A 17,500-nucleotide genomic window follows, 5' to 3' on the forward strand; every position below is an offset into this window, starting at 1 on the left:
AAAAAAAAAATTAAGGAAACGCGCCGTTAAACCAGATCGTGACATCTCATTATAAGCCTGCCATTAACACGCAGGGGAGAGGGCTCGGAAAGAATTTGTTGGAATTAATGTTCTATATATATATATATATATATATATATATATATATATATATATAATATATATATATATATATATAATGGATAGAAAAAAGTGAAATAGAAAAAAAGAGGATTTTAATAATGTTTATACCCAAAGAATATATAAATTCAGGATTCAAAACTAAAATATTAAATCAAAAAGCATTTGTCCAATTTAACTGCTGAAATGGTATCGGTCTGAAGTTTGCAGAAATATATTTGAAAAAGTCATATTTTTCCCCCTTATTTTAACTCTGGCTTATGTGAGCTTGAGTATAAATCCCGGAGCTAAATAAAATGGATATCTTACATGAATCATACGTAGATTACAAGGGAAATATGAGACTGTACAAACAATGAAACGATGAATATCTTAAACTATACATATATATATATATATATATATATATAATATATATATATATATATATATATCTATATATATATATATATAACTATCTATATATATATATATATATATATATATATATATATATATATATATATATAAGCGATGATGTACTCGTATGATGAATCAGGAAAATAGTCATGTAGCTCTTTAAAAACTGGACGAAAAAACAAGTGTAGAACTCATAGACAACTCAAGACAATAAGAATCACAATTTCCTATATCTTGGGCAATAAGAAGCAATAAAAAAATGCACCGGGTATGATTCATGTAAAGATGAAGAAATGTAACTGAGAAATATGATTCACGTAAAGATGAACAAAAGAAACTCAGAAAGATGTTTAGTGTAAAGATAAACAAATATAACTCAGACATATTGATTCAAGAACAAGATAAACAAATATAACAAGAGAAAATGTAGTTCTCCCAGAGGAATTATTATTATTATTATTAGTATTATTATTCCCTTTAAGTAGATGAAACCTATTCACATGAAACAAGCACATCAAAGGAGCCATTGACTTGAAACTCAGGCTTCCAAAGAATGTTGGTTTCAACCTCCTACAGCAGACCCCACACTGCAGCAGTAATCGATCATGATAGAGCCTGTGATTTTTCATCGACCTGGGGGAGACGCGAACCAGCGACATGTGAGTGGCATACCACGACACTGAACACTAAACAAGCGGACCATGATTCTACTGTTATTATCTGACTATTAATAGATTTTATTGTCAGTTAAAGTAAAGCCGAATTAAAATATGATAAAAATGTAAAAAATGTGCCTTAGTGTCTTGGGCGGAATAGAGTTTTCTGTACAGCCGATACAGCGTATAATCAAGGTCACCGAAAACCGACCTTTATTTCAGTAGTCTCGGTATAATGCTGTATGAGCCGTGGCCCTTGAGACTTTAACCACCACCCTGTGGTGACCTGTCCTACATCGCTGCCAGACGCGTCATTATGGCTAAATTTAACCTTAAATAAAATAAAAAAACTGCTGTGGCTAGAGGGCTGCAATTTGGTACGTTCGATGCTTGGAGGGTAGATGATCAACATGCCACTTTGCAGCCCTCTAGCCTTAGTAGTATTTAAGATGTGAGGGCGGACAGAAAAAGTGCTGACGGACAGACAAAGCCGTAACAGCCGTTTTCTTTTCAGAAAACCAAAAAGGGTCGCAAAAGCATATTTTAGAGGAGGGCTTAAAATAAACGAGAAAATCTTTTCCCCAAATTTGAGTTCATATATTAAAGCTGTAACAACGGCCGTGTTCGGAGGTTCAAAGAACTCGTTATCTGTAAGAGGTCGGATATAAACTTCCCCATTACATTTACGAGCGTAAATCGTCCGCTCTTTATCACTCGTAATCACCGCCAAGGAAAATGGGGGGGGAAATATAATAACAATGATAATTCAGGTAAAGAAATGGACAAAAAAAATTGGTGGCCAAATAAGGGATAAGGAAAATTGGCGTAACGAACGGCACAGGAAATTGAAAAAAATGCGAAAAAAAACGGGTAGTAATATTAATCTACCAAGAGCACAGAATCTGAATCAATCATACTATACTAATGTGTTGCTTTCCGTCACAAACTACCTTGAAAGACACCACCAACTCGCTTATTTAACAACAGAAATTATGAAGTGTGGATAAGCGACGGATAAAGGTAGTACGGAAATGAGTGTTATAGAATCATTTTTCATCCTTTCGTAATTTGTATTGCAATTTGTTTTCGCAGTGAGCAGAACTTTTCAATTATTTTCTCCAGTCTCCAGCGAGTGTTTGGGAGACATGAACATGAGAGTATATAACAAAAGAAATAAATAAAAAGTAAAAAACACAAACTCGGTTTTTTTGAAACAAAGTGGCATGGAATCAGAAAATGTTTTTTTAAGCCACCGAAAGAATGTGTCCAGAAAGATACAGATGCCGGCAATTTCCGTACTTATTATTGTCAAGTATTTGTAATAATCTCGGTCTGAAAAAGCCTGGTAACTGCTTAACATTAATCAGAGGTGGCAGGTGGTTTAACAAAGATCACTGGTCCGCAAATTCCTGAGATGTTATGTTGGTATTGCACTAGCCCAAGTTTTTTGCCATGCCCCTAGGTTAGGTTATGTTGGGTCAGGTCAGGTTACGTTGGGTTAGGTTAGGTATTCAGGAATTTGTATCCCTGAAAACTCTGTTCAATTATTTTCATTCGATGGTTGACAAGGGTCTCGTCCCAGGAAAAAAAAAATTCCTGTTTAAAAAAAAAAAAAAAAAAAAAAAAGAAGTTAGTTTATGACAGGAACGCAAAGGTGGCCAAGTAAAAATATAAATAAATAAAAGAATATAGATTCACAAAGGGACTCGAGATAAGACGGATGCATTCCTCATAACGTCCACGGATGTCATAATCCTTCAGAGTAGCATCTTACAACGCCTCGCGACTATCGCAGATCATAAACATCATTTTTACGACAGTCGAAAAAGATTCTAATTCTTCATGAACGCATGCAAAGGGCTGATCTGTGCTTTTTTGTGGTTTCATTTAAGTTTTTTTTATTTTTTTTTCTCATGCTGTTCTTTTACGAGATCCCGGGGGGGAGAGTGGAGGATTCTGCTCATCTCGTCGAGACTTGTTAAAAATAAAGAGGGGGGTGGGCCCCCTCAGAATGAATAATAAGTAGAACTGTGCTAATTGCACTCCGCGGAGTACCAGCTGATGGCGGATGTCCGGGCGACGATACCCGGTTCGGGAAGGATTTTTTTTTTTCTTATGTGAAGTTACGTAAGACTGCGCCGGTCTTGGCCCCGTCAGATATCGTCACTGCACAGTGATACGTCACTTGCTACTCAGAGGACTCTAATAATCAAATAAAACTGAAGCAGGACGGAAAACATCAACGACGACAAACATCTCTATACTCTGTTTTTTTTTCATCTGTCCATCGGCCTGTGGTGTTTTCACATGGTAACACTGCTTCCCGGGCTTTAAATAGTAACCCTATGTGTAAATTTTAGGTAAATAAAAGGATATTTGGGTGTACATTTGCAACTGAGAAGCGTTTTAATAATTTACCGTATGCGAATTACACCGTTAATATTCGAAATAGGATATTGTTATTATTGTTGAATGTAAGCTGAATGTGACTATCTAAAGCCCCGGACGCAGTGTTACCATACACAAACACCACAGGCGGATATGACTTTAGAAAAACCATGCGTCTGCCGATTTATGTGTTATAAAAATCAAATTTTCAAGCACATCTGATCTTGTGTTTATGACTTAAAGCCCCTTCTTATACGAGCAACGCACTGGAGATTATGTAACTGTAATGTCGCCCACCAAATATGTGAGTCAATGGACGTTGGCGCATAAACTGCTACGGCTCATAAAAAAAAATCATAATAATTGCTTTGGAACTTACAGCTTACGATTCTGGCCAGAAAGGGAGTGAGTGACAAGGAGATAGAGTAAGTGTGGACGTAAAATCACTATTATCAGTATTCGTTTCATATTTCGTATTTTCATTTTTGAAAATAAATAAATAAACAAATAAAAATAAATAAACAAACAAATAAATAAATGATAAATTAATAAAAAATAAATAAATAAAATAAAATAAAAATAAATAAATAAATAGAAAATGAAATAAAAAAAACTTTCAGTAAAACAATAAAGTATGAGATAGAACATTCTTAAAAAAAAAAGTGGTTCATGAATACGAACATGATTTTAAGAACTAATAAAAATAATAATGCTTTCTGAAAGGTGAAGAAACCAAGATTTGTATTTTGGAAAAATAATGATACACTTAGAACTATTACTACTACTACTACTACTATTACGAGAGAGAGAGAGAGAGAGAGAGAGAGAGAGAGGAGAGAGAGAGGATGATCCGATATGGTATTCAACTAAAGCCCTTATCATTTTTCTGAGAGATGGTTACTCTAATCCCCATTCGATCACCAGCGATGGAAATGCACCCCCCCCACCTCACCTCCCAAAAGAAAGAAAGAAAGAAAAAAAAAAACTCGGATGAGGAGGCGAAGGTACAAATAAAGGAGTAAAATGTTCTTCTGAGGATTTCGCCCTCTTTTTTCCCCTCCATTAATTATCTTGTCAGGAGATATCAGGTGGAAGGAGAGACGGAAGGGGGACGAAATGACCGGACGTCACAGCAGGCCAGAGAGAGATGAATTCCGTCTCCCGGTTTTCAAAAGAATCGATGACAGACGGCGGAGTTGGACGGGACCTGGACGGGACGATCACAAACCCGTTAAAACAGGGGGGAAGGGGGGAGGGGGCAAACCGATGTGTGTTCGACTTCCGGCCAAAATTGTATCAGATATTCAGGTAGGAAGGAGCAGAGTCGAAATAATTGTGATATACCTCTGGGAGGAAACTTGCAAAGAGAGTTCGTCTTGTATTACGAGAGCTTGACATTCATAAATGGCTGAAATCTCGTGGGATGAAACAGCGAGTTCAGCATTTAGAGACAAGCTTAAGGAAATGACATTTGGAATCGATATATGACACGAGACGTGAAATCGTTGAAAAACCGTGAAATCAATACGTTTGGAACGAGTCTTTCGGTTATAGGACGAATCGACCGTGTATCTCGAATGGCGCTAAGTAAAGACCATTTTTTATAGTCTTACAGCCTTATATATGTTATTTGCGCTTGATGTATTTTTCTTGATGTTGCATTTTTCTTTGTAGGCCATGTACTTGCAAGACCAGAAGAAATTACTGTCCACTTTCTTTATTTTGTATCATGTCTCTTTGTGGACAAATTTGTACTAATAATTGTATATTATTCTGAGTTAAGGGTATGTTATTACTTACGCAATCCTACTGACAAAAAACGCAGTTTAAAACACAGCCGTTCTGCTGGAGATGACAAAGACGACTCCATTTCTAAAAGACCCGAATAATCGCGTCTTGCATCACAAGAGAAGGCACTCCCACTCAGTGCCCATTCAGTGCCATAAGTAGTGGATTTTTCCTTTCTGCCACGGATAGACTTCACAAAGGAACCTTTAAACCACTGCCGTCCTTCGCAAGGGCTTTGATCCCGATAAAAAGCGGACCATATAAAAAAAAATATCAGAGTGGAGTCCATTTGGTCAGGCCGTGTCAGCAGGGGGTCGAGCAATTGCGTCTCAATACTGCCTCATGAACATCCATTGCTGCTGGTGCTTGTTGTTATTCGCCCCCCCCCCCCCCCCCCCCCCCCCCCCACCCCCCCCCCCCCCCCCCATAGCAAAAACAGCACACAAAAGAAAAGCGTAAAAATCGGCAGCCGACGTCCTAACAAGGCCGACAAGGGAATTGTTCGTAGGAACTTTTGTTTTTTTTTTCTCTAGGTTGAAAGGAACGGTTAAGGGAAATCTCAAAAAATCAACACTCGACCTTCTAAGCTGAAGTGAAAAGGGAAGTGTGTTCTTCGCTGCTTCTTTTTTTTTTTTATGTATAAAAGCAGCGGCGAAAAAACTAAGGGAAGTAGGCGCTGCTCATTTTGTAGACAGAAAGGGCAAAAAAAGTAAAAAATTCAGCAGCCGAGATCTAACAAAAGCAGCGAGAGAGAGATATTGATTGTGTCTATTAATAAACCTGGTGTCACAACATCTAGAGAGAGAGAGAGAGAGGGAGAGAGAGAGAGAGAGAGAGAGAGAGAGAAACTCAATTGAAAATACGAAGTGAGAGAAACGAAATATACACACTAAGTAATAATTAAGTATAGAATTGCGAAAAGAGGAAAGAAAGGGGTGCTAAAGATTTGAATAAATGAAACTCTCAGCCACGGCCCGGTGATGACCTGTGTTGTTGGCACTTATAGCGGTGCCAGACGCACGATCATGACTAACTTTAACCATGAATAAAATAAAAACTACTGAGGCTAGAAGGCTGCAATTTGGTATGTCTGATGACTAGAGGGTGGATGATCAACTCACCAATTTGCAGCCCTCTAACCTCAGAAGGTCTTTAGAATTGAGGGCGGACAGAAAAGTGCGGAATGACAGACAAATGGCATCTCAACAGCAACACCTCCAGTCATAATAACGATGATAAAAACCACTCGAAAACCTGAATCGAGGCGCCCAACATAACTGGAGAGTTTGCAATCACAGGCTGACACCACGGTTCGCTTTCCCCCCATTTCAGCGAGCTCCCTGAAGCCTGAATTCAACGTCCCCGCGCGGATATTTTAAGCCCCAAAATTGGCAGCGCAGCGCTTTCAGGGATTTTCCTGTTTCCCCTTTTGATAAAGGGATCCTAAACCTTGCTTCTTGATTCGGGCGGAGAATTACTACCACTCACTCACAGACGAAGTATTAATCTGGGTAATGCCTGTCACAGCAGCTATGGCACACCCATTGCCCTCCTTAGAATTAACACAAAACACCCTGTTTAATGATCATACATTATAATTATGTTAGGAATGAATTGATTACATAAAAAAAAGTATATTTACCGGGTAATGACGTAAACGCAAAGCATCATGGCATTCACAGGAAAATTAGTTTCACTAATGTAAGTATTTTCCATTTCGGATTAATGTTGATATTTCCCCATTTGCTCTAAAAATGAAGCTGGTATGAGCTGTTTGGTATATAAAAATAAAAAATTTAAATAAAAATAATGAAAATGAAAATAATAATAATAACACTGGACATAATAATAATAGAAATGAAAATAAAAATAATAAAATAAAAATTAACAGGCATTAAATACAGGAAGTTTTAATTTACCTTAAGTTAGGAATATAATGCTGACAACTTATGAGTGAGGGTGTATCGTAAGTTTAATTTCTGCAATTTAATTTGTTGTAGGTTTTAACTACTAACTTTTTTTAAGAGAGAGAAAGATGGGCCATTTCTTCTTCTATTTTTCCAAATTTTTGCTCTCGTACACAAAGCGGCTTCAAACATAAATATGAAAATCCTCAAAGAGAAATTTAGAGGTACCACACACGAATGAGGGACGTACAAAAGAACAGTCCCAAGTCGTCGTCACAATCATCCAATGAAAGCAAAATGCAACGCGTGCTTTGAGAGAGAGAGAGAGAGAGAGAGAGAGAGAGAGAGGAGAGAGAGAGAGAGAGAGAATTTTTTTATCCCTTATTACACTCGAAACGATTCCAAAAATATTGCATATGACAGAGAGAGAGAGAGAGAGAGAGAGAGAGAGAGAGAGAGAGAGAGAGAGATCATTATGTGTTTATATTACCATATTATCGATCATCGTCCGTCACCAGTAGAGAGAGAGAGAGAGAGAGAGAGAGAGAGAGAGAGAGAGAGAGAGAGAGAGAGAGAGATGCAGGCAATTAGATTTTGCTAATCCCCCACTAAAACAACAGGCCATTTTAAAATACGCGTCCAAAATACTGCATCAGAGAGAGAGAGAGAGAGAGAGAGAGAGAGAGAGAGAGAGAGAGGCGGCACCCATTTATTCGAGGCAAAGCCTCAATAAAGCAAGGCAAGTCGGCCGTGAAACGACGCAATCAGACGGCTTAATTTGGTGCTCATGATAATGGCTAAGTTGATGATGACGATCTTTGATAAAATTGTGCGTCCAATTTCATTCCCGATTGTTAGGAATGGGCTCATTCCCGTTCTTCATCTGGGTCAGATGATTAACGCTCTATCTATTCTTCTCTTCTCTTTTCTTTCTCTCACCCTTTCCTTCCTCCTCGTCGCTTTCTGTGACGCCGTTTCAATGAGATTTTATATTTAACTTCTTCTGTTTCCACTTGAGGCAAGGACATGACGTGACGTGGTAATACTGAATGAGATTGTGCTATCTTTTTTTTTTTTTTTTTTTTTTTTTTTTTTTTTTTTTTAGTACAGTAGATGATGCAACGTTCAAATTCTCTCTCTCTTTATCTCTCCTCGTTAATGAATGTTAGTATAACAAAATCAAGTCTTGTGAAAATACATTACATTTATACATTACTTTTAGAAGTATAGACTGGTACCTTCCAGAGCCAGTCGCAGTGAGAATTAATACATGACGTACAAAAATTAAGTGTATTAGTATCATATGCCTGATTAACCTCATGGAATTGCTAGAGTACAAGAAAATATAATAAATAAAACAGCATCCATTGAATATCCTACGTTAGTGGGGAACATGATAGCAGCTCTCAATCCGAATTTCGAGGAAGACAGAAATCGAAATAATTCAAATAATTCTAAATGGAAATATAGCTAACGACGTGACTTCTTGTTCTTCCATGTTTATCGAAGGTTATTATTGCAACTTGGGCTGAATTGTCTAGACAGGGTAGTTGGGGTGAGGGAGTGGGGTGGGGTTGAGAAATTGCTTCGATACTTCCGGGGGAGATAAATGGTCATTTTTGCAAGCTGAGAAGGATCGGGCTGGAGATAATGGTGCGTATAGACATTTCCTTTATTGGTGCATTTCTTGGTCTCTTCTTCATGAAATAGGAAAAATCAAATGACATAGAATACCACAAAATGAAAACAAAACCAGATAACCTTGAATAACTTAGAGAGAGAGAGAGAGAGAGAGAGAGAGAGAGAGAGAGAGAGAGAGAGAGAGAGAGCAAAAACACTTAAGGAAATCGTTTAAGTGGTTGACACACATCCATCAACGTCACACCGCAATTTGATTAACTTAAAATCATGACAAGAAAGAAATTGACGGATTGACTGGTCACTTTTGCGATTTAAGGAAAGGTTGATAAAACACTATTCAATCACGTCACCAACCAATCCCTTGGGTCATACCGTACACACATGAATTGTACACTCGGTTTTCCAATAACAATTTATAATTTTCGAGCGTTTTCGCTTACTCGGGGAGTAAGCCTGCAAACTATTTTTACAAACTATTTTGTTGTTGTTGTTATTGATGTTGTTGTTCTTGTGGGGGTGGGGGGTGGGGAGGAAAGCCCTATGGAAGAGCCTAAAAAGGTCTGAAAAAGATGTTTCGTGTTGAGTTAAAGATACAGGAATTTTAGGATAGGATATTTATGATTTATTAGATTGAAAATGTAAAAAAAAAAAAAAAAAAAAATTAATAATGCGTATGTTAAACAGGACAGAAAAAATATTTATAATAGAATATAGCGTATTTAAATTTTTGTTGGTGAAACAACGCTCTATTTGACCGTAGATTTTAGCACACGCCCCGAGTAAGCTGGAGATCGGATCACGCCTTGTTTCTCATTGACACAACAATTTTTCTTATGGGTTCCCAGATTCACTGTCATCTTTCCTCTGTTTTTTCAGATTCATCATAATCAAAGTCTGTTTTTGCATCGTGAATCCGCAAATCAAATCTTTTCTGTTTGCTGTTTCTACCAATCCATAACGAATTTCATCTAATTTTTCCCGATTCATTTTAAATTTACTTTCTTCTTTTATTTACAGATTTATCTAATCTCCTTTTATGTCCCTTTATGAAAGAAGTAAAGGCCAGGTCGATGACGTCAGAAAAATGAAATTTTCTTGGGGAAAATCGAGTAAACATTTGACAAAAAGATCAGAACGGAAGAAGAAGAAAATGGGGCGAGAATATCATCGAGGAACTTTTTATTAAAAACTGTAAAAGACATCAAGATTTTCTCTGCGTCCGAAGAGAAAGATACCAAGTATAGTACCTCGACAATCTAAGATCTCTCAAGACAGCAAATCGCCTATGACTAACAATCTTACTATAATGGGTGTAATGTCAGTCCGTCCGTCTGTCATTCAATCAAGGCCAAGCGGCTGGTCCATTGGGCATGAAACTTGGCAGGGTTATGGTGGGGACCCCTAAGATGGTTTATAATGGGGTTTCATCTTACCCCCCTCCCAAAGGGGGTGGAGATGAGAAGGGATTCCCTGAAATGGGGCTAGTTCTGCACATGAAACGAGGCTGGTTACGCCCGAAGACTTAATTACTTTACGAATTTTCATACATAATTTCTGTATACATATGTTTACTAGTACGTAAAATATCAATAAGCCTTACAATTGTCATAATGTGAAAACAACCAATCTATTCAACGGCAATAATAATAATAATAATAATAATAATAATAATAATAATAATAATAATAATAATAATAATAATAATAATAATAATAATATATTTTATTTTCAAACTCGCTTCCATTCCGCGAAGAAAGAAAAATCCATTGAAATAAAAGAGCCGAGATAAATTTCAACAAGTGAAAACGCACAAGGCACATATGAACCTCTCGGCGGTATTGCTCACGCTTGAGAAAGCAAGCAAGCACAAGGCGCTACATTTGCATGAAATAAGCAAGCAAGCCTTTCCTCCGGATCAGAAAGGCACGAGAAACATTCCTGTAAGCGCAAGAAGGACAGAGACAGGGACTCTGCAATGAGAAGCAACAGCAGTGGCTTGTTCAAGGAGACATGTCGCTCTGGCGTATGTGGAGATGCAGACGACGATACTGCGTTAGGGTTCGGGTTATATCCAGCAGCTTTGTTTATGTACGAGTGTGTATAAATACGCATATATATATATATATATATATATATATATATATATATGTATATATATCATATATATATATATTTATATATGCTATTTATATATATAGATATATATAATATATTTATATATAATTATATATATATTATATATATATATATATATATATATACCAAGAAATCATCTAAGCAAGCACGTGATTTTGTTTATTACCCGAAGCCCACTGGAAGGTTCAAAATGAAATGATAAGAGTGCCAACGTACTTTCGTATATTTAACACATCTTAGTGCCCCGAAGATGTGTTAAATATACGAAAGTACTTGCCACTGTTGTCATTTTATTTTATTTTGAACTTTCCCAGTGCTCCGAGATAATATATATATATAATATATATATATATATATATATATATATATATATATATATATATATTACATGCATGAGTGTGTATGAGAGAAAGAGACAGAAAATAAAAACATGTATACACCGTTATATGTGGTTTATTTGGGTGGTCGACTACCAACACATACCGCCAGCTCATAATAAATCCCAAGATGATCCGTGTGGCTAGTGGTTCCAATCTAAAGTATTTGCTGAAAGGGAACATATTTAAAGCCACGCCCACAAAGAGAAAAAGGCATATTATATATATGATTAAATTACCTACTTATACACTGCGTATAGATATCAGAGCTGGGAAGTAAAAAAAAAAAAAAAAAAAAAAAAAATCATAAAACACGCGGGGAACTTTTTAAGACAAAGAGGCGCTGTCTGCTTCCAAACTGTCCCTAATTAAGGCTTCCTTTTGCCGCACGGCTTCAGGGGAGCGAATGTGAAACTTCAGCCCTAATTAAAGGGACGAGGGAGTGACTGGGGAGGACTCGCCGCCTATCGCTCTTCTCCGGATGGCAGCTTTCCGTTCGGTGCCCGACAGACGGACAAATAACGCGGGAGCAAGATGATATCACCGTCCTGGGGAGCTTTCATGGCTTGTGTGTACTCAAGCGGAAATTGGCAAAGGTTTCATTATTTCCTTGTCGTCCTTGGTTGTTGTTGTTAGAGGAATTCTTTTGTTAGAAAGTGAGTCTACAGCAAAATATCTACATGTAAAAATTGTGTATCAGCAGGAACTTGGATTCTTCTTCCCAGCTGGTACCCATTTTTGTATGGGGTCGTCGTTTCGGATGACCCATTTCCATCTATTTCTATCCTGTGCTTATGCCTCATCAATTCCTTGAACCTCCATTCCCATAGTATGTCTCCCAGCGTGGTCCTCATCTCTCCTCAACAGGTGTCCATACCATCTCAGCCTCCCCTCCTGCACTTTCTTTAATACTTAATCAGTAGGAACTTAGATAGTTCTCACAAAACAAACACTTCATAAATTCCTGTGTCAGGATATGTCAGTACTTTATAATTTTTCATCCGTTAATCAACATTCATGATAATTTGGGACAGGAAATGTCAGTTCTTTATCATTTTTCATCCTTTAAATAACATTCATGATAATTTGGAACTCTGGCTTGAGCGGCGATGGATCATTTTTAAAGGTTAAAACAAAAGAAGGTGATTTTACTGGAGTAAGGAATTTATTACGACAAAATAAATCAAGCAGTCTGCTCGAAATGTAACTACTCTCATACATTTGCTTGCAAGATATAACAAATCCACCGACGATGGTTTTTAATTCATGCATAATAAACGGGAATATCAAAGCGAAAATTTAAACTTATAAAAAAAAAAGGAAAATGACAAACGTACCGACGACGATTTTAATACATGCATAATCAAACGGGAATATCAAAGCGAAAATTTAAAGTTATTAAAAAAAAAGGAAAATGACAAAAGTAACGACGACGTTTTTAATTCATGCATAATCAAACAGGAATATCAAATCGAAAATTTGAAGTTATTCAATAAAAAAGGAAAATGACAAAAGTAGCGATATCTGGGGCAAGCCGCTATTCAAAAAAGCGCTGACATCGCCCAGAGAAAAAAAAAAAAAAAGCCGAGGAGTGACAATGCGACACATATCTCCCCAGACGCCTCAGGACTTCGACGATGACAAATCCTTTCGGATTTCATTGGCAAACACCACCTTGCTCGGTCGCTTCTTGTTTTCCTCCTTTATGACGAAACGTTTCTCGAGGGTATTAATTGCGGTGAACCTGAATTCTCTCGCTGTCATTCTGAATGCAGTCAGCCAATGGGGAAATACGAAGTTACACAAAGCCGAATGTTAAAATATATAAAACAGAAAGCGTTTGGAAACTGGTAAGCGAATTTAAGTTTCGTTCGCAAAAATGAACTCTTATTGGCTGCTCCAGCATTGCAGATTAAACTAAGGTCTTGTGAAACCTACGAAATTATACGTTAAAAACTAAGAGTTTGAAATCATGCAGCAAAAAAATAATAATGATTGGAAAATGAGCGATATTTAATTTTCTGTTTTGGTATCAAGATAAAAAGGACGCAAGAATGAAGAATGCTAATATTACAAGGAGAGACATAACTGAAGAATTTCCGACATACCTTGAAAAAATTCGACCAAGGGTTTTTTCCTCCAATAATCTATATATATAAAAAAGACCCTAACAGACAATGAACGTGCAAAAAAAAAAAAAAAAAAAAATCCAAAGAATGCACTGACAGGATCTAAAAAAAGACACAACACAGGTGTTGCATCATCCCCATCAGGTAATCACGGTATGAAACGAATGGTATAAAGTCTGCCCAACGAAACTTTTGCAAGATGAAATTCTCCGATTAAAGATACGTTCAAAACAGGGCCAATATTAGACCACATCAAAACGACTATTGCACGAACTCCCCCCCGAGAAATTCCAATGGCTGCTGTCTTAAGGTCACCACCATCTCGGTAGATAGAGTCCTCTCCACTGTTGCTTGCCAGATCAATAATGTCTGTGTGTCAGGAACCGGTAACTGTGATCATCCAAAACCGACAACCATAAGACTACCATAAGGTCAACATAGGCATTCAGGATTCTCAAGGAAAAGCGCAGGACACACACACACACACACACACACACACACACACACACACAGAGATATATTCTGAGTAAAATTAAATGGCTTCAAATCCAGAGGGTTGTGTGATGATTATGATTTAAGTGAACTGAGTCGAAGATAAATGGGAAATAAGACCATTGCCAAAGAGAACTTGTGTGAAAATGCACTTTCACAATACTCTTCTAAGTATAATTGACTATACCCCAATAACCGAAATGAGAGAGTGAGAGAGAGAGAGAGAGAGAGAGAGAGAGAGAGAGAGAGAGAGAAACCCTGCTCTGTGTAAAGCCTAAAAGGTGATGCAATTCAGGAGTATTTGCTTTTTTAATTCTCGCCGTAACAGGGAAACAGGACAGTCAGATACAGGTTAACGATCGTAATACCAACAACTCGTTTGAGGCCATGGGGTCGTTTGAAAGATTACGGGAAGCCCATAATCTATTTTTAAATCTTTTTTTGTATCTTTTATTAGAGAAAATATATAATATTTTACAGTTTTGTCAGTAATACAAGCAGAATTTTTATCAAAGTTGACTTAAATTGACCAAAATTTAACAAATACAATTTTATCCTACATTTCTGAGTGACATTTATTTTTAGCGTATACATTTTACATATAATTTATGTATTTAAATGTTAATATTTTTCTGTAGTTACCCATATAAGATTTTATCAATATATATCTATTATTTTTAATTATCCTTGACTATAGATGCGGAAGGACGTAAAGGAAAATAATATCGAAAGAGAACTACGAAAAACATGAAGATAGATAACAACTAAACAGAACAGTCAATGATATATCGGCTAAGAATAAAATTAACAGCATCGAAGAGACGGATGTTAACTTTTCGAAACAGAAAATGAAGTCCCAAATCATTCAAGGAACGGATAAAAGGTCCTTCATAAATCCAACAATAATTTAGAGAAAGACCAATAAATATTAAGCAACAGAAACTGAGAAAAGGAAAAAAAATGAATCGAGGTCAAGGAAGGGAACTTTGACAAGTGGCCGAGGATCATCTTGGGAGCGCAGGTAAGCTCAACTTTCGCGAGAGAGGACTAATGAACATTTTGAAAAAAAAAAAAAAAAGGTAAAGTTACTTTCGAAATCGAGAGTTTTTTAAGAACCACTTAAAATACAAACAGCAATGGAGGGTTATACAAATTTGCAAATACAAGATACCCTCAGTCTCTTTTTTTGGGGGAGGGCAGCGTGACAACCAGAATGACCTCATCCTCGAGACCAGATTCACGTTGCTTACCGCAAGCAGAAAGCAAATGGCATAGATTGTAAAGAAAGCAATAAAAAAAAGGAAATCTGATAGAACGCCAATGCAGATTCCACCTTACGCATACGTATGCCAGCCTGAAGACAATGGCGAATATGGGCGGTTATCACCGATAACAGGTGAATAAAACGACGCCCGTGAAGCCACTGGGCGACTTAATAACAGCCATTAGGCCACCCATTAAAGGTGCTATCCGTATGATTGGACAACTAGTGGGTTTATCGCCAGCACTGATATCATCCAGTTGCGACCTCGACATAGGAAGTGGTAAGAAACGAAGGACCAGTAAATATAGAGCGAAACATAAATTTACGAGAAAGAGAAGTGAAAACGGGGAAGACGAAGAAAAATAAAATTAAAATAAAGATGTAACTAAAAACTGGAAGGAAAGAGAAATGAAATACGAAAGAATTAAAGAAAAGTTAGAAGCGAACGCGAGACACAGTGGGAAGAAGAAGAAGAAGAAGAAGAAGAAGAAGAAGAAGAAGAAGAAGAAACCAATGATTCAGAGACAAGGGACAAGAAAGCGAGAGAAAAATGATAATAAATAAGTGATAACTGTCCTGACAGAATAGCCTTGACAAAAAGTAAAAAGAAAAAAAAATAAGATTCACTATAAATATCGAAAGGTGAAAAACGCACGAAAAATATTTAAACGAAAACTCGTAAAAAAAAAAACTTTAAAGACATCATTCATCAGACGTGAAAGGAGGTCTTCTTTGACAGCTATGAAGACGAAAAGGCGAACACAAACATATATCAAAGGCAAAAAATACAACTCATGATATATGTATATACCAAAGCTAAAATAATAAATGAAGATGATTTCAAACTTCAACTCAATATTCTATAGAGCAATTTATGATATTACAACTCAACGACGAAAAATCGTAGAAATATGCCGAAGCTGCACACACAAAATTTAAATACATTATATTATATATCTATATATATATATATATATATATATATATATATATATATATATATATATATAAAGGAATTTAAATTCTGTGTTTGCAGCTTCGGCATTTTTCTAAGATTTTTCGTCGTTGAGTTGTAATATCATAAATTGCTCTATAGAATATTTAGCTGAAGTTTGAAATCATCATTCATTATATATTATATATATATATATATATATATATATATATATATATATATATATATATATATATATATATAAAATATATAATACAGAGACTGGATGGAAGAATATATATACGTACGTTCAAGCTTAAAGAAAATACGCAGACATACACACACACAAATCACAGCTAACAGAAAAAAATGCAATGTCAAAAGATGTCAAAAAAAGGGGAAAAAAAAAACACACAAAAGCGGCCCAACCCCACTGCAAGTCTAAAAGAAATCCGGAGAGAAACACAAAGTCGAAAAACAACTACAAATGACGTATCTTACCTCAAAGCTGATGGATCCCTGATGCTCGGTATCAAATGTATTGAAGACGTAGTGGGCATAAGCCGTGGCGTCTGAAAAAAGACGGAGAAAAGAAGAAAATGAAATGCTTTAGCAAACATCTGCTGCGGGGGGCTGGGCGGGGGGGGGGGGGGTTTGCGGGGGGGGGGAGGATCTATATATATATAGTCTTGCACACACTTCAACCATCCTACGACCACCACCCTCGCTCGTTACCCACCCTTCCCCCTCCCTCTATTCCAGGCGTCTCATAGGGGGCCAAGCCCCTAAATACTCACCTCCCTCTCCCTCTCCTACTAATACTCAATCTAAGATCTATATGTCTACCCACTTTCACCTTTAATTCCTCTCTCACCAAATTCAGCACCGGTGTAAATTGTTAAGTTAACAGGGATTATGTTTATGTTAAAAAATGCTAGTGTATATTGCAACCATATAGTAAATATTGTAATTGTAAACAATGTAAGTTTAATTCACAAAAAGTAACCATATTTTAATTGTAAATAATGTAAGTTTCATCCACTTTAATAAAAATAAAAAGTAACCATATTGTAATTGTAAATAATGTAAGTTTCATCCACTTTAATAAAAATAAAACGTAACCATATTGTAAGTAGTGTAACTGTAAATACTGTAAGTTTAATACTCTTAAATAATGAAGTAACCACATTGTAAATATTGTAATTGTAAATAATGTAAGTTTAATTCACAAAAAGTGACAAAGTAAACATATTGTAAATATTGTAATTG

General features: G+C 36.5%; 1 protein-coding gene across 3 annotated transcripts in view; it reads right to left on the bottom strand.

Annotated features, from left to right (window-relative positions):
* LOC135225848 (Kv channel-interacting protein 4-like) overlaps positions 1-17,500 on the bottom strand; it is a 790,651-nt gene that overhangs the window by 59,981 nt on the left and 713,170 nt on the right. For all 3 annotated transcript variants that reach the window (XM_064265390.1, XM_064265392.1, XM_064265391.1), the window contains exon 5: positions 16,733-16,803. In XM_064265390.1, the coding sequence (XP_064121460.1) occupies positions 16,733-16,803 (71 nt within the window). The remainder of the gene's footprint in view (positions 1-16,732; positions 16,804-17,500) is intronic.

The sequence above is a fragment of the Macrobrachium nipponense genome, chromosome 13 (assembly GCF_015104395.2).
Source record: "Macrobrachium nipponense isolate FS-2020 chromosome 13, ASM1510439v2, whole genome shotgun sequence".
NCBI lineage: Eukaryota > Metazoa > Arthropoda > Malacostraca > Decapoda > Palaemonidae > Macrobrachium > Macrobrachium nipponense.